Raw genomic sequence first — 27,684 nt, 5'->3', positions numbered from 1 at the left:
GAAGAAGGGTTGTGGGGGGGAACCATATGCAGACTAGCTGATGCAGAAACTGGAAAACAGTACCTTTCCAGGAATATTTTCTAGATATAATAAAGTTTCATAAATAAAATTTTAAATGAAACACCAACAAGAAACAGATTAATATGGAAAGAACTGTGCACATAAGCTACATCTCTTCACTTAAAAAAATTAATGCTGCAGATTAGAAAAGGATTTTAGAGGTGATGAAGAATTTTATAAAATTGTTTTAAGGAAAAAGAATTTTTGCAAAAAACAATTGCTTGATATTGGATAGCATAAAGAGTTAAAGAAAATGGGAACTACAATTAAAGGTAAGATAATAAATAAAGGTTAGATATATTTAATCAGATGAAAGTTTCTTAATATTTCTTCACGCCATCTAAATATTTTAAAAGCCTATTAAGAAGTACATGCTATTTTTGAACAATATTAGCAATATCACTTTAAAAAAGTAATACATTATTTCTAATTATTAACAAATGTTCTCAGCAATGTTTGTCTCTATTGAAAGTTGGTTTCTATTCTTATGATGTTTTAACAAATTCTGTTTTAAAGACTGATTTAATGTGACAGCCACCAGTACAATTTAGACATTTTAGAGACTGAAAGCATACAATTTGAATTAAACATGGCTTTAAAACAGATTACTATACAAGTATATAGTGGTAAGTAAACACTGAGATTTTAATTTAAGGACTGGGAGCGGCAGAAGGAAAGGGACATGAAGAAAACACCACAAAGCATTTACCCTACTTAAGCATGAAGGTCTAGTTTAAGTTAGTTGAAATCTGAGCTACCAGAAATGAGCAAGCAGATAGTACCCAAGCCTGTAGGATAGAGCAACCCGATGTAGGAGGAAGAGACAAAAAGAAATCTTGTAGCTAAGGCTTCCTTCTTAATAAAAATACTTTGTGGAAAGTAATAAAGGTATCAAACAGAAAGTGGTTTTATTTTAAATTGAATATTTCCTCTATACAGATGTAATTCTGTATCTCGTTGACTATTTCATTATTTCACTTGCTCTGCAAGTCAGGTATTAAAACAACTGTATTTGTGTCTGGAAATCAAATCTCATGAATTAGTTTAAATAACATTTTAAAGTAAAAGTATTTCCATGTAGGCTATCTTCTCCTTCCTACCCATTGTCCAGCTATATGCTACCTTCTGACAATATCGTCGATTTTGAAGCTAAGAGTTAGGAGCAGGTTCATAAGAGAGCATGTCAATGTGTCCAAATTTACATACAAATGGAATTTTGGATGAAATTCGAGCATAAATTACTCCAAAATAATTATTATTTGGACTGTCCATGATGCTGGTCTCTTCTATTAATGCAACCAAAACAAGTTGTATACATTTTATATCCATATGGCTTAGGGGTTTTGTTTTTACAATTTTTTGGTTTCATTATACATACCCAACCCAAAGCTATCTTTCATGTCATTCGAAATTAACTAAGATAAATTGATTAGACATTGAAAACCACACATGCTTAATAAAGCTGATGTGCAATATTACTTAAAAATATTACTTAAAATATTTTGATTTTAAATGGATCATTTTGGAAAGTTCGTTTTTGCTCATTAACATTTAATAATAACTGGATGATAAAAGTTCTTCTACTGGATATAGTGACACAGAATCTTTACGATGTGAATTCAAAATGAGTGTCTACAAAATAAGAACAGGTAAGCAAGAACTATAAACTTAAGCTAAAATGGATAAAACCAATACTGTAAAAAGAACACTGTCGTAAACATTTTGATTGTTAGTTTTCTAGGAACAAACTTAAAGTTTTGTGTGTGAACAGTAATAAAAATGGTTATAAGAGAAGGTAATAAAAATATTACAGTTAGGTAAGTAAAAGACTCACTTAAAACACCTACCTTTATTATTTCCGAGTCCATAATCAAATCCTTGGGCACTGCAACTTGCCCCTTTATTAAAAGCTTGTACTGAGAAAGGGCTTGGAGGAGGAGTTTGAGAATTTTGATCCAGAAGAACTTGTTCTACAATAAAAAGAACATCTATAAAATTAGTTTCTTATGTGCTATTCTCCATTTATAAAGAGAGAAAATTGCAAGAAAGATTTTTATGATGGTTAAATTTTAAAACAACCTCACAGTTAGATTTGATAATAGATCTACCAATTAGGTCACTGACACCAACAAAGTAAAGTATATGACAAAATCTTTGTTTTCATCAATCAAAATCACTATAATATTTAGAAATGGGATATGCTCTTATGGAGTCAATTTGCTTTTATTGTGCTATTAACATTTGCTATTATTGCTTTTTTTTGCTTTTATTGTGCCATATATATATATATGGCAAAAAATCATTAAGTGATCACAGAGAAATTTAAACTTCTCTCACACCTCTTTTCGGGTTGAGTATATATCTTAGTAGAAACGATATCCTAATTTAAGAACCATTTTATCTAAAAAGAACCTTCTACCTTCTAAGTATATGGGAATACAACTGCTATCCTTACCATCTGATAGCTTTGTTATTTCTTCACTTAGCTTTCATATAGAACTTATAAAGTATCTTCACTTTGTAAATGAGAAAACCAAGGCACAGAGATATTAGGTAATTTAGACAACTGAAAAGTTAAGAGCTGGCATTTGTACCCTGGCAGTCCAGTCCCAGAGCCTACTCTTACACATTATGCTCATTGCTAGTTAAAATGATTACTAAGCTAGAAAGACCCTGACAGTCACTTAAACCATTCTCAGATTATTTAATTATGTCTTATATAAAGCTGATCTCGCTTTAGGTTATTATCATTTATATCTGAATATCCCTATATAATGAAAATGTTTAAGAATTTATGAATATGTAATAATTATATATGTAGTAAGTATACTGTAAATGGGAAAGTTGTCTTGTAAAATGTCTGATTTACATGAAATGAAGACTTTTGCTTTTCAAAACATAATGAAGAATAGTTCTACCATCTCAGGATATTACTTTATGATGACATCATCTTTGACTAAGAAAAACTGGTCTGTAAAACAAGGGAGGAAGTAGGTTCTCAAATTGGGTTCAGTGGATTACTGATGCAGTGTGGTGTAATGAGCACAGCATTTGAAATATGAATGAAGATTCTGGTTCAAGTCTTTCACCTGCCCTGTTTCCAGTGGTATGACCATAGGCAAGTCATTTTAAATTCTATGAGCTTAGAAATGTAAAATGAAGATTATATAACTGATCTCAAAGGCTTGCTGTGGGGAAAAAGGGGAGAATGTTTAACGTACCATGTTAATGTATCTAAACGCACTCTGTCGTTCACACAAATTCCAAACCTTTCTTGAATCTATTTATATACTATGGCCATATTACCTCTTGGATAATGGTTATTATAACTATACTCTTTTGGATAAAGACGCATATTCATTTAATTGTCTGACCCTCTCCTATAAATTCTGGGATTTGGTAGAAAAGTCTACGTTTGGTTTATCCACTCATTGTGATGTCCTAACTAATACTTCTGTGACTCAACTTGTATAGTTAGAAAACTTAGTGAGCAACCAGTATGTGCGAAAACTGCTTTAGAACTAGGAATACAAAGATAAAAAACCTGTGCCTGTCCACAAGGGACTCACAATCTGGGTACGAAGAAATAAAAATTAACTTCAATATAATATCATTTTTGTTCTAGTGGTGAATTCAGTTCTTTAGGATGAGAGGTAACTCTTCACTCTGTGAGAATCAGTTAAAGCTTCACCTAAGTGATGACATGGTCTGAACAAGATTTCGCCACCAGGAGAATGAAGAGAAGAGGATAAAAAGGAAAATTTTTATTAAAGGAGATCATTGTTGAAAAACGGTAAAATAAAGTTTAAAGCTGAAACTCTAACAACAAAATAGGAAACCCCCAGAAGAAGCTAAGCATATATTCAATGCTCCTTTCCTGAGACAGAATTCAAACAGAATGAAATTGCCTGGGAGAAGTACTACAATCAGTGGTTTGAAAACTGAACTTCCATTTAGTGGTAGAAAGAGTAAAAGGTTTAGTCCCGAACTGGCACAGAAGAATTATCATTTAAATTCGTATTAATGAAATGAAAAGCATGTTTTACAAAGACCAATTCATATATTTCACATTTCCTTCTAATTCTCTTCTTTTATGTGTATTCATTTAGTACCTATGTATTTTACATAGGAATTTTAACAATTGCAAGATTTTTAAACCTTTAGTTTTGATTTTACTTAAAAAGTAAACACACAAAAAAGCTCTTTACAACAAAAGAAATACAGTACAGTTTAAACTTCTGTACTGCAAAGGTAAATCGGAATAAATCACAAATTTAAGCCAACTTGCCATCTTCATGTCGGAGGTACTGGTTTCCGCCTCTGTCTCTAGCTAAGGACCATGCCTCTCCTTCATCACTCTCACAGAACTCTACCATGCTGTTCTTATCCAGCTGCACCCATGTACCTTCAGAATTGGTTACCTAGTACATAACAAAAAGCATGATTGATTGGCTTGATTCTTTCAGGGCATTCAGGCTGAAAACCAGCAAAAAGTTTAAGTGAGTAATTATTCCAATAAATCTCTATCATCAAATTAGTTTCTGAAATTAAGACCACAGCCTGAGGTAAGACAGAAATCAATAAACAGTCTTGTAAAATAATGCTCACTGATGACTTCAGTAAAAATATTTTTTTAAGGCACTGGATAATCCCTTAATAATTTTAAATGCTACCCCAAAACACACAGCTCTTTGTTTGGCACCTGAAATGTCCTAACACAGCATACTCTCTATTATTTAGGTTGGTAGTGCCTAAAATGCAACTTGAAAATAACCCTGACACTGAGAAATAGCATGACACACTACATCTTTAAGCTCATCAGCTGAGGCAAATGCCACAGTTGACTAAAGAGTAATGTTATTTGCTCAGGACTTCAGTGACACCCATATATGGGAACGAAGAAATGAAACCCTTTGAATATAACACATCTCCAAACTGATTCATAGCAAATATTTCAAAGTGCTGTTCATCCATGACAGTACAGTACACATTTGCAATAGTGAAAAGATATTTGCAAATACCGAACATTTATATATACAATACAAATCACTTTGTTATATAAATATTGTTTTCACAAGGATAATTATGAGAATAAAATTATTAAAAAAGAAGCACAGAAAAATTGCATTAGTATTTTCAATACAGGTAAAGATAAAGAACATTAACATTTAAAGACCTGGGATGGAAATGGCAACCTTTGGAACAAAGAGATGCTTTGGTTGTATTATATTAAAAACGAATATCTTAGAAGTCATGAAGCTACAAGAATCCATACCTCTCCCACTGCTTTGACTTTGTTTCCCAGAACTAACATTCCAATTGGGATACCTCTAAGGTTAGGGCAGCTTCTGATGTTGTGACCGGAAGGTCCCGTCTTCACTACCTTGTACATGCCTGGCCCTCCTCGCAAGAACGGCATATCCTGCTCTTGCATTGTTGCTTCCTGTGGGCAGCAGGAGTTTATGTCTTTGAAAAAGTCATCAGTACTAGTTTTAGGTTCCTGAAAATTTGAATAGGAAAAAAAAGTAAACAAAATACAATCTATTATCACTTTCAACATCCTTCTTAATTGCTTTTACAGCAAGTCCATAATGCATCAATTAAGAAAAAGAACACATATCCAAAGATAGCTCAAGGGTTGGTTAATACTACTATTAAAGAATCTTTCAGTTATTCACTTCTGAACAATATTTAAAATAGAGTTGAAGAGAAGAAAAGATAGCAAGAGAGGAACTGAACCTCTAGCTTCTGTCCACCATAATTTGAGAAACACAGTAGTACTTGATTTTACTTTTATCTTTTAGTGAAATATTTAACAGTAGGATAAACAAAAATAGTTTACTATATGAACCACAACTGAATAATTTTGAATCATTATTACTGCATTACTGCCTGTCGGTATGGGTTAAAAAGTCTAAATCTTCATTTCCTTGTACTTTTGTTTATAACTATTAATAGAGAAAATAGGTATGAGGATTCTGGAGACTCATCTATAAACAGAGATAACAATGATGAAAAAATGTGCATGAAATATAGCTACATGTTAATATTTACTAGTTATGAATGAAATAAGAATGCTTATAGAATTTTAACAACTCACACTTTCTTAATACAGTACAAATAAAAATGCCTTGTTAGATTTGCTAGACCATTGTTAAACAGTGATATACTAATGCTTTTAACAGAAAAAGATGATTATATTTTAGTAGAGCGGAGAGATTAACATTAAAGATGTGGTTTTATATAAATATAATACATTTGGATATAAAAGAGTCACTTCTAAAATGAAAGAAAGGAACATACCCTAAATTTCCTGTTGAATCTGAATGCTGTGACGAAATTACTTCCTACGTGAATGCAATAAAGAGAAATAATAACCTTCCCATATTTGCTCTTTTTCCCAATTAAATGTAAAGGAAAGTTCTACACTGGAAATTCTTCCACTGTCATTATTACTTCTTTAAAACAGACTTCAACTGCATTTTTAAATACAGCAATATAGACTCTACAAATTGCTTTATTCAAATACAGTAAAAGATCATAATGGGACACTTATTCAAACATTAGGTTAAAATTAAATTAATATTTAGTTATGATATAAATAGGATAAAAATGAAAAAACCCACTAACATATTATGCAAGATAAAATATTACTGAACAGCTCTATCCCTATGAGTAGTCTCATTCCAAAAGAAATGTCCATTACATAGTGGAAAATTAAAAATAAATTCATAAGGTTAAAAAAATGTGGATTCAAGAATTCTCCATACCTGTGACTTTAATATATGGTTTGTCAGAAAAAATTTTAAATCCATTATTAACCTTCACATAATATCTTGTAAATTTCATTGTGGTGATGAATAATCATCAATTTTTACTTACACAAATACGTGCTACGGACAGTATTTATTTACATTTACTATAATTACTGTACCATATTTGTCCAACATTCCTTATTTATATATTGGCAATTTAATGGAAAGGAGAATTTTAAGTACTTGAAAAATTTAGATTTACAATCTAAAATAAAATATGCATTTTATATACCCATGCATGCATATTTGTAAAAATTTATATATGTGTACAACTATATGAATACAAAGAAAGCACTCAAAATAAAAATGGAGAGTAAGGTCTAAACTTTAAATTGTGCTGTTTTACTCATGAGATTTTCAGTATTTAAAAATGTCATTGTGAATGATCAATTTTAGCAAATACATGATGCTATTTCATAGATGGAAGAGTCAAATTAGTCATATGTACAAATGATCTTTTAAAAATTACATGGCATGATGTAAAAACTAAACAAATATTCACAGGTTTAGTGAAAAAACAATTTCACTGGTCTTTAATGATACATCTCGAGCATTTAATTAAGTTATAAAAATATTTCCAATTTGACCACTCAGGGTAACAGTGAGAGAAAAGTCTTGGCAAACACTAATAATAATTATAATAATTGCAAGTTATTCACTGAAAGGCAATATAGGAGAACTGTCCTAAAATATTTAATATTTTATTGATTAGTTAAAGAAACTATATAAATTAATAAATGTACAGCAAAGTCTATCCTTTTTCTTAATACTAAACAGTATAAAAAGAACTGATAGACCTAAAATCACAGAACTGTGTCTGTTATTCTCAAGAAATCCTAAAATGCATGTTTTATTCTATACAGAAATTTAAGACCTGGGCACCAGCACATGAAATTGATGAACTGCAATGTTAATTTTTGCTCCCTGCAATCCCACCCCAACATTCAAAAGGCCACTGTGCAAGGCTAGGAAAAAAACAGAAGAGCCATAGGGTTGGAACTCTCCCACCTAAATAAGTAAGTTCTGAAAAAGCTAGACCTGTATATAATTGTTGGAGAAGCTAGTCATAAAGTTAGATATACCAAATTTGAAGTCAAGTAAAAGTTGAACTTACACTAGTAATACAGTCTTTGGCAGAATTAGAGGGGAAAGGTTTATGGGGAAACTCAATTGCAGAACTCTGTATAGATCGATTTTGGTAAAAAGAAATTTTTTTAAATTAATCTTAAGTAAAGGCTTCAAAGATACAATGTAAAATTTGTTATACAAGCTGAAATACCTGAATAATGTATGACTGTTCCTTACAGTTAACTCACCTGGGGGAAAAAAGCTTTGGAAGTCCATGAAAATACGTCCAAATCCCTGACTCCTTGGCTAGCATTAAAGATATTCTGAGCAACAAAGTTTAAGAAAGAAAAATATCAACAAAGAAAGGGAACAGGATATCATCTGCAGAAGATGCGTTCACAGTAACAACAATGTTCTATACTCTAGCACCAGCACTGGAATATTATTTCACTAAAGGGAAACTGAAGCCACCTGAGTAAACCACACAGCAAAGAAATTCCGATACATAAGTTTTTGTCAAAAGCTCTCCATGGATATAGTGTGTCATGCCATTTACTACAATTAAGAGCCAGACATTGATTTAAACCTTAAGACAGTCAGTGCAAGAAGGACACCTTCAAACTCCTTTAAATGATGACGTGTCTATTCCAGTACAAGCCAGATTTCTTTTATGACAGAAGACAGTCTGCTGTTTTATAAAGAAAATGTGACTAACACAGATTGTATAGATAGAGCAAATATTATTATGAATAATAATGGCATGTAGTATATGTGAATTCGTTATCCCTGTTTAAAGTACAAAAAAAGTCAAAAAGAAAAAAAATCGAAGTCATTTTTCAATTTTGCTCTCTTCTATAAATGAGAAAACAGTCACTTGGAAATGTTACTGAAAGCTGTTAGCAAATTTGTTAAGAAAAGCATAGAGAAAAAGCATACAATCTGAACTTTTATCAAAAGGCAGACCTAGTTTTCTGCATCTCAAAGTTTAGGAAATGCACAGAGCATTTAGGATCTCTACTTTAGAGTCTAAAAATATTTTGTTACAGAACAACCAATTCACAGCAACATGGTCCCAGAAAAATCAACATTTTCACAAAATGTTTTCATAAAAATTAAAATGATATACATTTACATAGACATATCATCCTATTGAACATATTTATTTGATCGGAAATTAAAATCCTTCCAGAAACCAGCAATTACACAATTTTACTGCTTATATAAATACAAAAAAGAGGACATTCAAAATGTTAATGAAAGTTGTCATTATCCAAGACTTCAGCACAAAAGAAACAACACAATTCCCAACCAACTGTAAGCCATTTTAGATAATGAGAATTTATTTAGTATTCTCCAGTTCTGTATTTTCCTCATGTATGTACATGTAGGGACAGATGTAGATACAGACCCATATACATACATATATGCTAATACAGAAATATAAAACATATAAAAGCCAGAAAAAAAATGAGCTTCTATTAGTGTGCCTACAGATAAATGCAAAACAAAAGAAAAAAACAAAAAACCAAAGCCCCCTTCATATTTAAAAATAGACAGCAGACAGGGCACTTCCTCTTTAGGTGAAGTGGAAACATGTTGCAAAGTATTTTGAAATGTTATTTTGGGGGGAAAAAGATGTCCTTACTGGTTCGTCCATGTATGTAAGAATTTGTGGAGTATTTGCTCAATGGTTTTTCTCCTTTGCAGAGAATAGTGGTGCAAACCTTTTGACATAAAACAATATTAATATTTTTTAGCATATTCTATTTTTTAGCATAAATTTTTCTAGCATCAAAAGCAATGTGAAAAGCGTTGTAAAAAGCAATGCAGATGAGTTAGGAATAAAGAAGCAATGTGGTGACTGACAACTTTAAAGCTTGTATCTCTCTTTTATTTTTATTTTTTAAAAATTTTTGCTGTGCTATGCAGCTTGTGGGATCTTAGTTCCCCGACCAGGGATTGAACCTGCACCCTCGACAGTGAAAGCGCGGAGTCCTAACCACTGGACTGCCAAGGAATTCCCTCTCTTTTATTTCAATGTGCAAACTCAAGTGTTTCCTCAGTCTGAGGACATGAGTTAACATATACAATGATACCTTAAAGTGATGTAACTGCTAACCATGGTAACAAATTGCCAATAAAATCAATTTTGTACATGTTAATTATAAGTGGATTCAAATTTGACTCTTTTTTGCTTTTGTTCTGCATTTGTAGAAAATTCTTTCTACACTGGTTTACTATAAGATTATTTTTAAAATGTGTTATCCTAATAAAATTGCATTTATCAAGTATCAAAAAAGCACCAGATAGAAAACTGGAGTTTAAAATTAAAATGTACTTGCATAGTTTTCTTTCAAAAATTTAGGAAAGTTTAGTCTAATGATACGAACATGCATGAAAATATTAATCTCTCCAAAGCCTCAATTTCTCACTATTAAAATATATAAATTAGCTTTCATATTGTATAATTTTATAGAATAATATGAGCACCACTATATATGTATGTAAAAGTGTGTGTATATATATACACACACGTATACGAATACACACATATCTACAATAATCTAAATCATTTTATTCTCAAAGACTATTGTGAAGGCAAAAAAGTTCTGTCAAGAAAATTAGAAACTGAAGCATGCTAAAAACCTAACTAAATTGATGAGCACCAAATTGCAACTCTAAGACAATAATCTTTCAAGGCATAGAAGAGACCAAATAAGCGAATAATTTTAATGGAGAAATACATGACCAAACATGCCAAATGCGCACGCAAAAGAAAAAAAAGAAAAAGAAAAGATAAAAAAGATAGTAATTGTTTCATTGTGCTGGATGATCACAGAGTTAAAAATTGCCAATTTTAAAGTGAAAAAGATAAAATATCTCAGAGAAATTAAACACAGCATATATACAAAAAATTATAGTGTTATTTTAATAGAGGCTTAAATTAAGGCTTAAATGGAATTTAAGCCTTAATTCCATTCTGTTTAGGAAACTTAAACATCAAGCTAAAGTATGAAATGAAGCTTTTGATAACCATCTAAGGACAGCATATTTACTAATGGTGTATTAAGTAAATACTTAGTATTTAGTAGGACTGAAAAACAGGTTATGCATACATATACACACAAATTTATTAACGAGACAAAACTAAGAAATTTGGGGTATATTAAAGCTGTGACTATCAGGCATCATTAGGTATCCCAAAAGAATGAAACTGACATAAAATGCAAGAAACATTTGCTAATTTTACCAATTACCCTGAGTAACATTATAAGAGAGAATACCAAATGATATTTTTCCTTCATCTCTCCCCCAAATCTTCAGAGCCCCCAAATTCAGAAAAATCAGCCTACTTTCTATATGTGAACACCAATCAGCCTAAGTAGGTAGAAAGCGGTTTGTATAATTGCACGGCGTGTTCGTAGACTCAAGTTGCTTCTGCAAGAATTTGGATGATATGGGCATTTTAAAGATATCTTTGAATACTTCTAATGAGGTATCATATACTTTCCTTGATATAAACTTTCTCTACCACTCAACCTCATTCACAATGTTAAAAGACCTCATTTTTGACAAAGAATCCAAAGAACTGGGCCTATAAGTTTCAGATCAGTAATATCTCCTACTTTAGAAGCAAACTTGCTTTCCAAAAAATTTAGGCTCTATTATAGGCAGTCAAATGTCTCCCAGGTCATGTGCATAACTGATTTTCTCTCTCTTTTTAAACATATTTTCCTTGGTCTCTGAAACATTCTTTTGGCTTACATTTGTAGTTTCCAAATCTTAAGAATTTTAATTTAAAATCAGCCTTCCCCAGGTATACCTTCAACATACATCACGATATTCATCCTCATTCAGCCATTAAAGTTATTAGTATTCATATTTATTTAATTGTGGAGTTCTAGCCAAAGTAATATGATTCTTATATCTAGATTTACTTTATCCTTTTATAACTATTTATCCTTATGGCTCCACTAGATTAAGGTAGACTAAACATAAAAAAATAGGCTTTGGAATCACATCACCTGGAGTTCCAGAGCTAGCTCCACTACTTACTACTTATGATCTTGGGAGAATAGCTCTCTTCTGTCACTGGAAAAATGAGAATGATAAAAACTTAACATCAAAGGGGCACAATGAAAATTAAATGAGAGAATTAAGGTATGGAGCATAAGAGGGTCAGAAATTATTTTAAGCAGTATGATCCTGCCAAATGCCAAGAACTAAAATTTAGTATTTAACAAATGTTGAAAGCCCACCACGAGCAAAATGTAATATTTAACACTCTGGAAGAAAAAACATAAGAAGGGATTCTAAATGAGCCCTAACCCTGGAGGAGCTTAACAGAAATAAGAGGTATATAAATACAAATGGGCTAAAGGCCAAAAAAAATCCAAACTAAACGTTATGGGTAGTTGGAGAAAGACATTTATAAGCCTTTCCCGCTTTTACAGACAACGTGCTACCTGAGAAAGGAGAGAAAAAGCTAATTTCCCCAGTACTTATATGCTTTTCACCCTCAATTCTTGCTTCACCCGTATCGACCATTTTTTAGTTCCCATACATAGCATGCGTCCATAACTTTGGACATCTGACTCTCTAATGTGAAATTACTTTACTTTGTCCTGGCAATTTTTCTTTAAGATTTCCTCAAATGTCACCTCCTAAGTAAAGTCACTCTATAACTTAACACAATGTGACTTAATTATCTGAATATTGTATGTCTATCCCATTACATAGTGAGTACCCCAAGATCAAGAACTGCACTCTTACTTATTTTGTATCCCTCCCCTTTGCCTCTCCACCCAACACCTATTTCCCAGCTTAGTATCTGGTACATAATAAGGACTCAATAAATATATGCTGAGTGAACAATTAATGAACTGATAACTACAGCATTATTGGGATGTACAGGGATGAGAAACGTTGACAGAAACTTTTGAGTCTGGCCAATTAGGAAAATATTAGAAAAGTTAGAAAAAAAAATGGAAGCAAAAGCATTTTAGACAAATGAAACAACGTAAAGAAAGACTCTAAGATGTAAAATTAAACAGTGTGTTCTAAAAGGGGCAACAAGTTCTAAGAGACCGTGAGCACCTCACAAAAAAGAATCTGCACTCTTCATATTTATCCCTGTTCTTCCCACTGATGTAAAAAATATTTTTTGATTTAAAAATATTCTAAAAAAGACATAGTCATAATATGGATGTCTAATGCTATTTAATCTCTAAACTAGAGCATTACTAAAGTACTAAAACACAGTTAAAGTCATATTTGAACTAAGTTAGGATGTGATTATTTCTTAGTAAAGTAATGATGTTTAAATAGAACTGCTGGTAGGTAGGCCAAAATTTAGCTAAAGTACTTATCTACAATGAAAATGATAGTTCTACAGTATGAGTAAATAAATAAGACAGTGCAACAAAAATCATTTTAAAGCTCATTCTAAATATGACTATTTATGGTAATCTTTAAAAAAAATAGTTCATCAAATATTTAGTCAGCGTTCAATTTCCAATCCCTACCCCCATTCTCTCCAACAGTCTGTTTGAGTCAGGCTCCAAATAGGGTACACGCACTCATGTGAATACAAAATTGTTGTAACTAGAAAAGGCTGAAGAGGTTGATGTAAGGGCTGCTCAAGGCAACTTTTTGGTACTTTTGCATCTAAGTTAGTGGCATTAGTCCTCGATAATTTCTAATTTTATTTCCCATCTCCTAGCTTTCTTTTTTTAATTGAGTAGTGTTTCACAATGGTTAGCCATAATTTATAGTTGATCTACTCACAAACGAACTGAAGTATAAAAAGGGAGAATAGGTGGTCAGCATTTTTCTAGTAGTAAATGAAGTAAGAGATGTAAAGGGAAGAAGCAGCAAGATGTGTTTGTTTAGCTGTATTAGTTCCTTGAGGAGATGAGATGGAATCATTATCCCCTCTATGTCCTATCATGCTCTGCCCTGTAGAGTAAGGTACTCATTAAAAACTTATTGACTGTATGAGAGGCCTGTCCTGGTCCTTAAAATCAAAACCTTGGAAAACTAGCCTGTTCTTGCCTATGCCAGGCTCTGACTCTGTGGGTCCTCATATAACACCCTCATTGAAGCAACTTTATACCAGATCTATTTGAAGCCCTAGGCCAGTTGTCACACATCCCCTCTGTCCTCTTTGGTCACCACATAAAATATAAACCCTTATGTCATCTACCTGTTCTCTTCTTATACCAAAACTACTCTAGGCTTCCTCCTGATCCAACATCTAATTATTCCCATTTGTCCCATGACTTTATATTGTATCTAATGGGACTTTTCTTCCAATCGTATACAAACTCTCTTTCAAACCTTGCAGGTCACAGTGTTGCCATCACTGGTATGTCTTCGTGTCAATGTGGATATCATCCAACTGCCTAGCCTTTTAGTTCTTAGACTTGGGCAGTTCCAATGACCTTTACTTCCAACATTCTTCAGCTGCCCTCTCACAGCCACATTAATAAGCCATTTCATTCAATAAAATGCTCTAAGTATGAAATCAAATTCAAATATGCTATGTTATCACAAAAATTGCCTATCTCCTTCCAGCTCTTCAAGTATAGCACACTCACTATATTGTTCTATTTTATTAAGTCCTCCAAGTCCCCTGGACCATCCATTTGTCCTTTCACATTTCCACCTTAGGCTGGATCCCACAGTTGGTGATCTCAATTGCTCTTTCATCAGCATCTGAAATTCCCTTTTGTCCCTATTTTCCTGTCATAGCAGCTCAGAAAATTCCAGCCAATGCTATCATCTGTTTTCCTGGATCCTTTAATGCTGGATACTTAGGGCCATGGGAGAGGAAGGGTATCCAGAATGGATCTATCCAGTGGTCCCACTGGGTCCTTAGTGGCCCAATAATCCCCAAACAAGTAATTTTTTTTGTCAGATCCTGCTCCTATTTCTCTCAAACATTACTCCAAATCTTTATGGCATTTCTAAACTCTCTAGCTTAACTCAATTGTTTCAATCTCAACAGATGACTTTTCTCCCTTCTATATGGAAATCACAGTCTCCTTCAACCTCTTCCCTTCCTCCCTCAACCCTAAAAACTTACCCACTGCCATACATACCCCCTCGTCCTTCACAGAAACAACTCTCCAATGTGCCCTCAATTCTATTTTCTCCTCCTCTTTCAGCCTTCAGATTTCTTATCTACATCTTTAATGTCTCCCTTTTCTACTGGCATCTTTCCTTTAATTTGTAAGGATCTCAAGTCACTACCATCCTTGAAATAAAGGAACCAGAAAAACCTCAGCCTTCTTAATGATACCAGATACTCTGAGTTACTTAACATTAAAAGAGAACTCATGCCATTCTTCAACATAAAGACAAGCTAGAAAATATCAAAAACTACTTCATTTTACTTTTTACCTCCAATATCCTTCATCTAGATTTTCCAAATAAGTCAGTGATAATCTCCTCATTCACATACCAGTGAAAAGCCATCAATGAGTATTTGTACGGCTCACTCCATTTAGCGTTCCCTCTTGCCTTTATTATGTCCTCTCTCTCTGACCTCAAGACTGCCTACTAAAAACTGTCTCTTGGCTAGAGTTTAAAAGCATCAAATAACAGAACAGCAGTGGTCCAAAATGAAGCCATGGGATTCAGAACTTCAACACACAGCACACTTCTGGCTCTTCCTTTCTACCTTTGTTTATTCTCTTGCTCTATCTGTGTGAATATCTTCCTCTTCCAAAACCACCTCCTCAAATGAGCAAACAAAGGAATTAGGAAGAAAATTTTGAAGTGGGGAAGGTAGTAAAGATAATATAATCTAATATAATGCCTTATTAGGGCCTTAAAATACACAAAACTCTGAATTGGTCAAAATTTAAAAAATATGCTGTTAATGACATAAACAAAATGGCTATTATAATTATCTCATTTAAAATATCATTTTCGTAATCCTGAAGAACAGTTGGTTACCATAATGAGAGATGGGTTCAAACAATTTAAGGCCAACTTTCGAGTTACAGATGAAAAAAATCAAAAAAGCAGTAGACCAACACTCTCCAAACTTTCTTTATCACGCATCTATTTGTAAACAGTATATAGATAGATATATCTCTCCCCACTGTACTATTATAAAACATATACAGAGGAAGAGAGAAAAGAATGAAATCAATAAATTTAAATAGAAGTTCTGTTATTTTCTTTCCCAAAGAATCATCTTGTATACACCCCTTTGCAGAACATTACTCTGAACTATTAAGGAGAAAAACAATATATTAAAATGATTTGATATAAAGAGCTAGTTTTATATACTGATTTTTAAGAAATTCAACTGTTTAAAATACTAAGGTTTTTTCAAAATAAAAATTTACCTGTTCTATTCATTAGCAGTGTCATAAGGAATACATTTGATGGAAATGAAAAAGAAAAAAATCATATATTTCTGTTTAAATTATAAAAAGAGCTGTGGGTTCCTATCATATTTAGTGATATAGAAAACTTTTGAACACTCTAAGTATTCTACTACACTGTCAAAGAGGCTCAGTGAATTCTCTCAGACACTAAGATTTAACTTCAACTAGAACACTACAGCACCACAAGTCTAAAAATCCACCTTATTTTAACACAGCAGTATCACATGCCAAGAAAGAAAAGATTCAAACTTAAGCAACACAGAATTACAAAATGCCAACATAAAAAAAATACATTATACATATTTCTGAAATGGATAGTAACACTGAATTCTTAAATTTTAGTTTGGAATTCATTCCAAACAGTAGTGTGAATAAGAAAGGAAAAAAAGAAAAAATGTAACCGCTCTCGTTCCCTACCTCTGTGTAAGGAATTCAGCAGGCCTAGTTTTAATTTACTACTTCCTGCTTGTGATGGACCATAGTAAGTAGTAAGGTCCTTAGCCTTGCCAAACTCCCTCTTTATTACACAGAAGCTCTCAGAATTCAAGCACTTAAAGTTATTTAGTTGTGGTTTACCTCAGAACTGAGAAGCCTTAATTAAAGAAAGCCCTGTAATGAGGACAGAGTATACCTAGAAAGCTTTTTAAAACCGCCTTTTACTTACGTCAACAGGGACCAGAAGACTCTTCCCAAGATGCTGATTAAAAGAGAGGCACCAGGCTTCAGTGTAACCATTCATGTTAGGAACATACTTCTTTATCGTCTCATCATTCAGCCTCAGCCACACACCATCATCATTGTGGATCTACGGAATACACGCAACACAAACAAGCCACGCCCTCCTGTAACTCCTATGAGGGTAGCAAGGTCTGATAGGCTACAAAGCAGGCAAATAATGCTGGACATGGAGATTAAGCATCTAGTTTTTGCAGAAGGTAAGAATGGGAGAACCTTTAAGGAAAAAAACAGCAAGGAATGCCAAGCAACATGATAATTCACATGGTGAGATTGTAAAAAACAATGTCACTTAGGAGTAAAAAGCACACAAAAAAATCACACTTTAAGATAAATATTTCAAACATAAAATCAGATGTTTCCCAAAAGAACTTAAGACTTTCTTTCCCTCAATTTAGATTTTCATAATTGGAAGTTACTTGACTGTATTATTAGAAAAATGTACTGTCCAAAGTTAAGGCAATATAATAAACACATTCAAAAACAAACCACATTTTAAAAATTCAAGAAAAACTGTACTCATTTTCATTGAATCCTTGTACAGGCTCTGACTACCATGTTAACTGAATTCCTTTTATGCTAAAAATATAATTTTAGTTACTTTTTTATTGATAAAGAAAAATGAATGCAATGTTTGAAACTCAATGAACAGAATTTTGAAATTCTGTGAAATGATTTCCCAAACACTACCCAAACTGCTTAAAACACATTCTAACAAACAATTTAGTAAACTTACACTGTGCAAACAATGCAAAAACTTTCTGTCCAAAATTTATTACCAAGTGTTTCCTTACAAATTACCTCATCAATGAAAGTGATGGTTCCATTGACCTTCACTATGCCTATCTGCTCACTCTGAAGGGAAGGGTGGCTACGGATACGGAGCCCTGCACTGTCCTTGGCCACAAATCTTCGAACCTGAGAAAGGCAAAGACAGACAGGTGAGACGGGAAATCACAGAACAGAGACCTTATAAGTAAGTGGTAAGAGAGAAAATTAAACAGAATTGAAAGTGTAATTCTCAGAAAGTTTCCAAAATTATTTGTAGCTGGTTTCCCTGTGCAAATAACAGTGGTTAATTGATAAAAACAACAACAGAAAACATTTATAAAACAACATTTAAAAAAAATGTTGTTTTTTCAAAATGTGTAAAAATGTAAATTATTGAAAAAAAAGAAAATTATTAATAATACGTTTATAATTTCTTTTCTAAACTTTGAAGACATGATAAAAAGGAGAAAAGAGCCATTTTTTTCCTTTCAGGAAGGTATATAAATTCTATTATCCACGTTTCATTTTTAATAAGTAGTTTACTAAAATTCCTATAGTGCTTACTCTTTAGATGTTAGGAAATGAATTTTTTCTTTTAACAGCACAGGATACGTTAACCTTGTCAACTTTATACACTCAATTTCGGTAGACGTTTTGTGAATTGTAAACTTTTTTTTTTAAAGGGTAGCTTTTATTTATTCATTTGGCTCCACCAAGTCTTAGTTGTGGCACGCGGGATCTTTCGTTGCGGCACGCGGGATCTTTCGTTGCAGCATGCAGGATCTAGTTCCCTGACCAGGGATCGAAACTGGGCCCCCTGCATTGGCAGCGCAGAGTCTTAACCACTGGACCACCAGGGAAGTCCCAATTGTAAACTTTCAATAACAGAAAGTACACAAGACCTATAAATTACTATAGCATTATACAAAGAAACCAAAAAGTACAGGTTCTACAATTGAGAAATGATTAGAATTACCATGAACTATTGTTCCAGTTCATTTAGGAATACTTAGAATTCGAATACTGAAATAAAGTAAACTATGAGGTGTTTGATGGCTACCTTGAAGCATCAATGAAGAAAATTAATAAATCTCAGACCAGTTCATGCTCTGATTTCATTCTACCCTAACCTTATTTGGTTGAGGCTCAGTCTTTGGTTTGACCAGCTGAGTTCCTGGCGGTATCATCCCTTTCGGTGGGTCTTTCACTTTTACTTCGAGGCCAGCATCTGTAAGAAAAGGAAAGGGAACTTTAACACTTGAGAACACAAGGGAGGGAGGACCCTTAAACCTAACTTAATATACATTCACAGGCTAGTTTAAACAATTAAAACAAATATCTGAATTCTGTCCTCTTAAGGTGATTAATATTTAATAGCTAAGAGAGAAATATCTGAAAAATGACCTTAAGATTCCAAAGGGGTGTCTCAGGGGTTCAAGGAAAAGAGGAGGGGCTATGGAATATGTAAAATAATACTGAAAAATTCAAAATAATGAAAAAGAAACCCTTGTGTGATCAAACGTTATCTCATAACACCCAATCAGAACACTACTTATCATCTATACCAATCATCTCATGAGTAACAGGCAGCACAGCATGGTGTTTAAGAGCTGGGCTTCTCACGTTAGACTTGGCTGTTCCCACATCTGCCACCAACTGTTTGACTCTCTGTGCCTCATTTTTTTAATCTATAAAATAGGGATGAGAATAGCACCTATCTCACTGAGATGCTGTGAGAATGAAATGATTTTAAAAATAAAATATGTAAGGTGTGTATAAAATTTTTTAGATATATATTAAATGCTATTATCATCCTCCTTATTCTAATGAATTATTATCTGTCCTTGACTGCAGTCAAGCAAGATCCTAGTCTACTAACAGTTTGGTTACCTTTGGAAAAAGCTAAGAAAGTGGGGAACAAAATGAATGATTCTAAGTAACTATGAATCTTTTTCTTCAGTGTCTTTCCAGAAAACAAATATAAGCGGATTTTTCTTATTTACTTTGTATCAGTTTCCTTTACCCGCTATTAGCCAAGAAGAAACCATTCTTGACTATCTCCACTTTTGAACTGCTGTAATGTGTGCCCCTTGCACATCACTACTTATATTCTACTTCATGTAATTTTGCTTGGCTGTTTTATCTTACAATCATCAGTAAGTTGTCAACACTTGCCAGGAACTGCCTTACCTAAAACAATGTTTTGCCCAGAACCAGCGAAAGTTTGCTGAACTAAAGGCTTTAAAGATATGCTGAAATAAGAGTGCAGCAAAGGCTGCCACTAAATGTCTCTAGGATGGTATAGATGAATCTAACATATCTGATCCTATAGTTACATTAATGTATATTCTATACATCTATGGTTACAACAATGTAAAGTACCTCTTTATCTTCACTGTAAAAACAAACTACTGAAAGTTTCCCAAAGGGTATTTTGGTGGAATGTTAATCAGTATTCCTTTTATCTCTAACCTGTCTCCTCTTCCCTACATGTAAGGTTCTCAAGATAAGGATTAAACAAATTTAGAGAGGCTTCTTAATTTCAAGGTTTCTTAGAATCCCAAATATGATAATATGAATTGTATTAATGTCTAAGATGAGACTACAATATATTGGGCTTTCTAAATCTGCCTGATCATAGGAACCCTTCTGCTTGAGGAGCATTAGGAAAGACAGTGTTATAGGAATTCATATTGATAAACACTTATTAGAGCTTTGTTGTCCTACTATTGTCCTATTATATGGATAGTTTAAAAATAAAGAAAAGAGAAAGATTAATGCCCAAAGGAAAAGCAATATATTTTTCAAAGTTAGTGGTAGGTAAAAAAAATTCATATTTTCGGCAAGTATTTATTGAGCAGCCATCATACACCAGGCACTGAGCCAGACTGGGAGATCCAAAGATGAAAGAGGTGTCTGCTCACAGCCAGGAAGGAAAGACAGACCTACCACGGGGTAGGGAGATGAGGCATGAATATGGTTATAGCACAGCACGGAGGAGATCGAACCTGACCAGCCACATCAGGGAATGCAGGGAAGGAATCATGAGGGCTACAATGACCCATAAATTATTACAACATACCTTAACAATGCACGAATTAAGTACTCATTATAAAGGAGGATATGACGCCCCCTAAAAGTTATGAAATCTGTCCATGTCTGTGATACATGTTAAAGGGCAAACTAGAACAGAAAGAGGATTTTGATTCTAGTTCTTTGCACTAAGTAACTCACAACTTAAAAAAAAAAAATACCTATTTCAATGCCATCGATTGTAACATGAATGGTGTAGAGTCCAATAGCCCCCGGAGTCCAATTTGCACAGTAAGTGCCATCGTTATTGACCCGAATCAGCATATTCTCACTGGGTCTGAAAGGAAATAAGATAGGTACTGCAACATTTACTTTTGGTTAAACAGCTGACATCATCATTAACATGTATCAGCGAACATAAAATTTCTGATTGTATTATCACAATGAATAGCAATCCTACTGTCATAGCACGTTTTCCTACTCTCCATGATTGAATTTACTTTTTCCTCCTCACCTCAAACCTCTAGCACCACTCTTCCTCACTCTCAGCTGATCATGACCTCATCACTTTCTTCAGTGAAAAACAGAAGCAATCAGATACAACCTCAAAGTTGCAATCAGATTAAACCTATTTTTCTCTACCTCCTGTTACAATGGAAGGAGTGTCCTGGGTCTTGCCCAAAGCCAGCCACTCCATTTGTGCTGTGAATTTCATTCCGTCAGCACTTCTGTGATGCAATTGTCTCTCATTCATCGTCAATTTCTCCCACTTTTCCTGGATCATTTCTATTTCTTTTTCCTTTCTATACAAACAAACTCAGAATCTTCCATCTTAAACACCTCCCCTTGATATTACAGCCTTCCCTAATATGGTCTCATATCTTTTTTCCCATTTACAGCAAAACTTATCTAAAGGATTACCTACAATCACTCTCCATTCCCTCATTTCCAATTCTCTTCCAAAGCTTATTACCCTCACTAGGCTTTTGCTCCCAACACTTCATTGCAATTGATCATGTCACAGTCACCAATGACCACCACGTCCCCAAATCCAATCATTGCTTCTTCATCCTCAGCAATCTCTCAGTAGCATTTGATAACAACTGACAACTCCTCCTTTCTTGAAAAAACTTTTTTTTTGCTTCTGCAACATTTTTCTGGTTTTTCTTGTACCTCACCGGCCATTCTTTCTCAGTGTTTTGTTGGCTCTCCCTTTTCTGAGCACCCTTTAACTTATGGAATGCCCCAGGATTTGGGTCTAGATCTTTTTTCTTTCAGTGTCATCTCTCTAGTTGACCAGTCATCCATTCCTCAGTTTTAAATACCATATGTATAAAGATGACTCAAACATTTATTTCTCCCCTGAATTTCGAACTGGTATTTCCCGCTGCCCTGGAAATATCCCCACTTGCATAACTAAGAGGCGTCTTGGCATCTCAATTTTAATATACCCAAAGAAGGATTATTATTCCTCCTAACCCCAGCACCCAGCAAAACAAAACACTCTTGCTCATTTCTCAGACTTTTTGATCCTCACAAAAATCATGATACCAGGGGTCAATAACATTTTCTGTAATGGTATTTTAGTCTACTGCGCCAAGAAGTCTTTGTCACAACTTTTTAACTCTGTCACTGTAGTGTAAAAACAGCCACAGACGATACATAGGCTCATGAGAAAGGCTGTGTTCCAATATGACTTTACAAAGACATGCCTGGTTGGGTCTGCCGGCCAATCTTGGCAAACCCCTCTTCTGCTGGATAATCTATCCTGCTGCTGAAGCTGAAGAAACTTACATTCACTCTTGGATCTTCTCTTTCCTTCACCTCCCATTTCATTGTAGCAGCAGGCTGTTGGCTTCACCTTCTAAGTATATCCCGAATCCATCCACCCCCTCTTCACTTCCACCGCTAAGGCCCTTCCACCGCTAGTCCAAGCCACCTTAGAGTCGCTAACTCATCTCTCTATTCCCACTCTTGCTCCCCTGAATTTCATTCTTCAGAGAGCAGCCACAATGATCTTTTTAAAACTATAAATCAGATTATATCACTCTCCTGCTAAGAGCCCTCCAAATAAATTTCTTACAAGAAAACTCAAACTTAACACAGCCTACCAGTCCCTATGTAATCGCCTGGTTCTCTGATCTCATCTTCCACCATTTTCTTTCCTGCTCACTATTCTCCAGCCCCACTTTCTGTTCCTCAAAGACATCAAGCTCCATCTACCCCAGATTTCCTCTTCCTAGATTGAACTTCCCCAAATCTTTACACAACCAACTACCATCTAGCTCTCCACTCAAGTAACGCCTCCTCAAACAGCCCTCCCCTGTCATCCAATACTTTGGTGACCTATCCCATCCCCATCACTCTCTATCAAATACCCTTATTTATTATTACTATGTAGTTTACTTATAGTTTGTTTCTCCACAGGAATGTATCTGCCATGAGAACCAGCACCTTCTCTATCTTGTTCATAGAAATATCCCAGTGCTTTCCACAGAGTAGATGCCTAATATTATTTGCTGAAATAATAAATGCATTCACTTTGACAAGAGACTTTTAAAATTGAGTTTAAAATGCCCAATGCATAGAAAAACCTATTTACTGGCAAATGGCTAATTTGTTCTTATTTAACATGCTATAAACCTACAGAGTCCATATTTAGTTTACAAAAATCATATGCTTCCACTGAACGGACATTTTGTAATTAAAACTAAGCCAGAGACAAAATGCTACTTCCCTATTCCTAGACAAAGATACATTCTCAAAACTTCGCTATTTTGGCAGAACACTTTCTAGATTGTGCATTAAAACTCTACTTTGCATACGTACCAGAGTAAAGTCATAGTAACCTGTTAATTTCTAATAAGTCATTGATATATGATAAATACAAGTACTTATGCTGTTTCAGATTCACTTCAGAGCTTTTTCTAAATTCTATGGAGGTGGTCTGTCTAAAGTACAATCCATCTAATAAGTTTTTCCAAGCAACTGTTTTAAAAAGTATTTCTCCTAACAAGCAAATAAAATAGTAAGCCAAAAACTCTGTTTCAGAAAATCTGCTTCAATCTGGAGTTAAAAGAATTACCCAGGGGCTTAAAAATAAAGGACTTCATAACTGAAAATACAAATACAACATACACTGAAATCGCTCTGCCACTCATTAGGTGAAGGAGAGAGGGAAACAAAAAGAGAAAAAACAAACTAACCAATGTTTTACAAGCCAATTTATATACTTTTAGCTACTAGTTATTTCTTTATTACCTTAGTATTATGTAACATATTGGCAGTGCTATAGTTCAATATAAGTACATTCTACCTGTGAATCTACACATTATAAAACCTGTTGTAAATCTCTACCAGGGGATATGGGGATATATGTATACATATAGCTGATTCACTTTGTTACAGAGCAGAAATTAACACAACATTGTAAAGCAATTACACTCCAATAAGGATGTTAAAAAAAAAGAAAATCTCTACCAGGAATTTTTAAATCCTATATTTATTTATAGAAAATAAGGTTGGAACACAGGGTGATCTTAATTATAAGCAGTTGGCAACACATGTTTTGGCTATGCTTTGAAAAAATGATCCTCACCTCTTAGGAGTCGGTGATGCAAAACGCAGTTCTTCAAATGAGTAATTTTCATAAACCTTTAAGAAAGAGATGAGCAAGAATCACAAAATCATTAGAAACATTCTTAACTAACGCACTGATAGAACATTCAATAAGTGGTGCTGAGGCTGAGACAACTGGTTATCCATACAGGAGAAAAAGAAAAAACTCAATTACCTACATCACACCATTTACAAAAATAAATTCTAGGTGTGTTAAAGACATAGATGTAACAAATAAAACATCAACAAATTCAGAAGAAGAAAAAGATAGTATGTTTTGAGCACATTAAAATTTTAAATTTCTCCAAAACAATGACACTATAAAGAAATGGCAAAGTTAAGCCTTCACCTGGGAGAAGGGGATTCGTAATTCATTTAACCTTAACGGGATATGAATCCATAATATATACAGAACAAATCAATACAAAAGACAGAAACAACACAAAAGAAAAGTGAGTAAAGGCAAGTCACTGAAGAGGGAAATCTGAAAGGCCAATAAACATTTGAAAAGTTATTCAACTAGACTGCGGATCAAGAAAATGCAAATTAAAACAACAAGATGATCCTATCCCAGTCATCAAGTTGTGCTGGTAAGAACCAAATGCTGGCGAGAACATGAAGTACCTAGCATTTTGATACATTGCTCATGGGCATATAAATTTTGGCACTATTTAATATAGCTGAAGACAGGTATGTCCTACTAGCCAGCAGTTCCACTTCTAGATATATATCTTAGAAAAACTCTCGCTCATGTGCAAAAGGGGACATATACGAGGATGTTTATTTCAATACAATTTACAGTAGTGAAAAAAACTAGAAACAACCTAAATGCCCATCAGTAGGGGAATGAACAAATTACGGAACAGTAATACACTGGAATACTTCAAAGCAGATAAACTGAATGCACTACAGCTACATGACTAAACCTTAAAAACAATGTTGGACAAACACTGGCAAAGTGATGGGTGCGTATGATACCATTTTTATAAACTTCTGAAAAAGACACAAAATTCTAAATACTATATTCCTTATAGATTAATTTGTACTCAGTAAAATACAAAAAAATGTATCTGGGGAAGAAGAACCATTAATTACCTTCAGGACAGTGGTTACCTCTAGGGAAGGGATGGGAATGGGTCCAGGGAGAAGGGTTTACAGAGGGTTGCAATTGTACTGTTAACAATCTGTTTCTTAACAGAAATAACAAAAAGATCTGAAAAAGTTTGGTGAAATGTAAAGATAAAAATGGGTTGTAGGTACATGAAACTTGTCGCATTATTTCCAATACTTTTATATTCCTGCAGCAATTCCAAATTAACCTTTCAAGGTTCAGGTAAAGTTCTCCAATTGCTCATTCATTTCTAACTACTACTATACTTACAGCAAAGAGAAGCACACCCACACCACTCACAAGCCCCCTTCCTTCACCCCACCCTCGCTATTTTCATGAAAGTGATTTAGAAATGACCTAGCTTCTGTCACCTACTAAAAAGTTCCAAGTGAGGAAAATGCAATTTCAGGGTAAGTCTAACAAGATTACAACGGTGTTAACAGCAGGAAAACTCAAGTTTCCAGATTCACAGTACAATGGGTTTTCTACTCCAACAATTTCCCTCAAATACATATTATTCTATTTAACAATGAAAGGATAGATCATATCTCACTTTTACATCCTCCACCATATTTAGTTCACTACTGGGTAGCACACGGTATCTGTGAATGGTTGATATAAGAGAATCCCCTTTCCTGGAACGTGAATTAATATCTCAAAGAGACAGTTTGGAAATGGTATTCTGTTAACTGCCTTAACCTGGGCCTCTCAGAACATTCCTGAAATACTGAATTCAGTTCTGGTAACTAGATTTTCGAAAGAAATTACACAAACCTAAGTATGTTCATAAAGAATAATTAGGGAGGTAAGGAGTCCAGAAACTAAATCTCTTAAAAAAAAGTTGAAATGAATGAGAATATTTAGCTTCAAATTCTTTAATCATGGACAACGCATCAAAACTCTAGCTTTTCAGTTCCTTTATTTCTTCAACCTCAATAATCTCAACTTCAACTTTGTTTCAGCCACTCGGACTAAAAGTCACAGACCTGTGATGTTACTCAGAACTGTTCAATCTCTGATACCAAAATAAAATGGCCTGCTCCATTCTCTGCCTCTATAACTCCTACCATATCTATTCTTAGATTTCTAGTCCTTCTCACCTCCTTAAATTTCTCTCTCTGAATCCACTTTTATTTTCCCTTCCAAACCAGCTGGGTTCCGCTGTCTTTTCTTTAACCACCATATGCTCAACTTCCTTCTCAGTCACTGCTCTTTTGTTGAACTATCTGGCACAAGGTCCATGCCGACTCAATCCAAATGATTATCTTATTCGCGTTCATAAGACTCATGCTGCACTGTTAATACAGGATCTTCAATTCAACTGATTCTCCAAGGATGTCTGATAAGTCTTTTCTGATCAGTTTCTCTCCGTTCTCTACAATGACTATTTCATTTTTTCCCTTTGTTTCAAAATCTTGACCCTAAGATTAATCACTCCAATCTCCAATCTAAAACATATAATTGCTATCATAAATAATTCTTTGCTGCACAACCTACAAATTTATTAGCAATTGTATTAATTCTTTTCTTCTCCCTCTCCTGGTACAGTGAAAGATGCAATACTCCTCCTATGTACAGCCAATCCCTCCACCTGAGCAACAGATACTATTATTATCTCTTGGAGTATCTACATTGTTCCCTTCTTCTCAATCGTCTCCTCTTCAGTATTAAAACATGTCTTTCTATATTCAGTCTCAGACTGTAAAGCCTTCACTCAATCCCATTTCCTCTGTTCCTTTTTATAACCAAACACCTTGAAAGACTTACCTACATTCGTTTTGTCTTTAGCTATCTTCACTTCTTCTTCATCTACAAATTAATCAACTGACTATGTCTCTAAAGCTGCTCCTGCCAAGATCACTGATCACTGCTAGATCCTTTCAAGACTTCACTCTGCAGCCTAACATTGTTAACCCGTCTTAAACAGCTTTCTGTGACTTTCAGGACATGGCATAAGGTAGTTGGGGGAAGTAGGAAAATCAAATCTGGAATCAGACTCTCTGTCATTGTGTGCCCTTGGGCAAGTTATTCAACCTCTCTGTGCTTCAGTTTCCACATGTGTAACATGGGA

At 34.1% G+C, this 27,684-nt stretch overlaps 1 protein-coding gene and 1 non-coding gene across 12 annotated transcripts in view; both read right to left on the bottom strand.

Annotated features, from left to right (window-relative positions):
• MYCBP2 (MYC binding protein 2) overlaps nucleotides 1–27,684 on the bottom strand; it is a 272,923-nt gene that overhangs the window by 63,230 nt on the left and 182,009 nt on the right. For 7 of the 11 annotated variants that reach the window (XM_067713398.1, XM_067713403.1, XM_067713399.1 and 4 more), the window contains 9 exons: nucleotides 24,483–24,538; nucleotides 21,106–21,221; nucleotides 18,982–19,079; nucleotides 17,882–17,998; nucleotides 17,010–17,150; nucleotides 8,192–8,266; nucleotides 5,336–5,560; nucleotides 4,349–4,481; nucleotides 1,908–2,030 (listed from right to left, as the gene is read on the bottom strand). In XM_067713398.1, the coding sequence (XP_067569499.1) occupies nucleotides 1,908–2,030; nucleotides 4,349–4,481; nucleotides 5,336–5,560; nucleotides 8,192–8,266; nucleotides 17,010–17,150; nucleotides 17,882–17,998; nucleotides 18,982–19,079; nucleotides 21,106–21,221; nucleotides 24,483–24,538 (1,084 nt within the window). The remainder of the gene's footprint in view (nucleotides 1–1,907; nucleotides 2,031–4,348; nucleotides 4,482–5,335; nucleotides 5,561–8,191; nucleotides 8,267–17,009; nucleotides 17,151–17,881; nucleotides 17,999–18,981; nucleotides 19,080–21,105; nucleotides 21,222–24,482; nucleotides 24,539–27,684) is intronic. The other 4 variants (XM_067713401.1, XM_067713405.1, XM_067713406.1 and 1 more) reach the window with 2 other exon arrangements.
• TRNAG-GCC (transfer RNA glycine (anticodon GCC)) lies at nucleotides 18,639–18,711 on the bottom strand. Its single transcript has one exon. It is a non-coding gene; the product is annotated as a tRNA-Gly (tRNA).

The sequence above is a fragment of the Pseudorca crassidens genome, chromosome 18 (genome assembly GCF_039906515.1).
Source record: "Pseudorca crassidens isolate mPseCra1 chromosome 18, mPseCra1.hap1, whole genome shotgun sequence".
NCBI classification, from domain to species: Eukaryota; Metazoa; Chordata; class Mammalia; order Artiodactyla; family Delphinidae; genus Pseudorca; species Pseudorca crassidens.
This window is presented reverse-complemented; position numbering and strand designations above follow the sequence as displayed.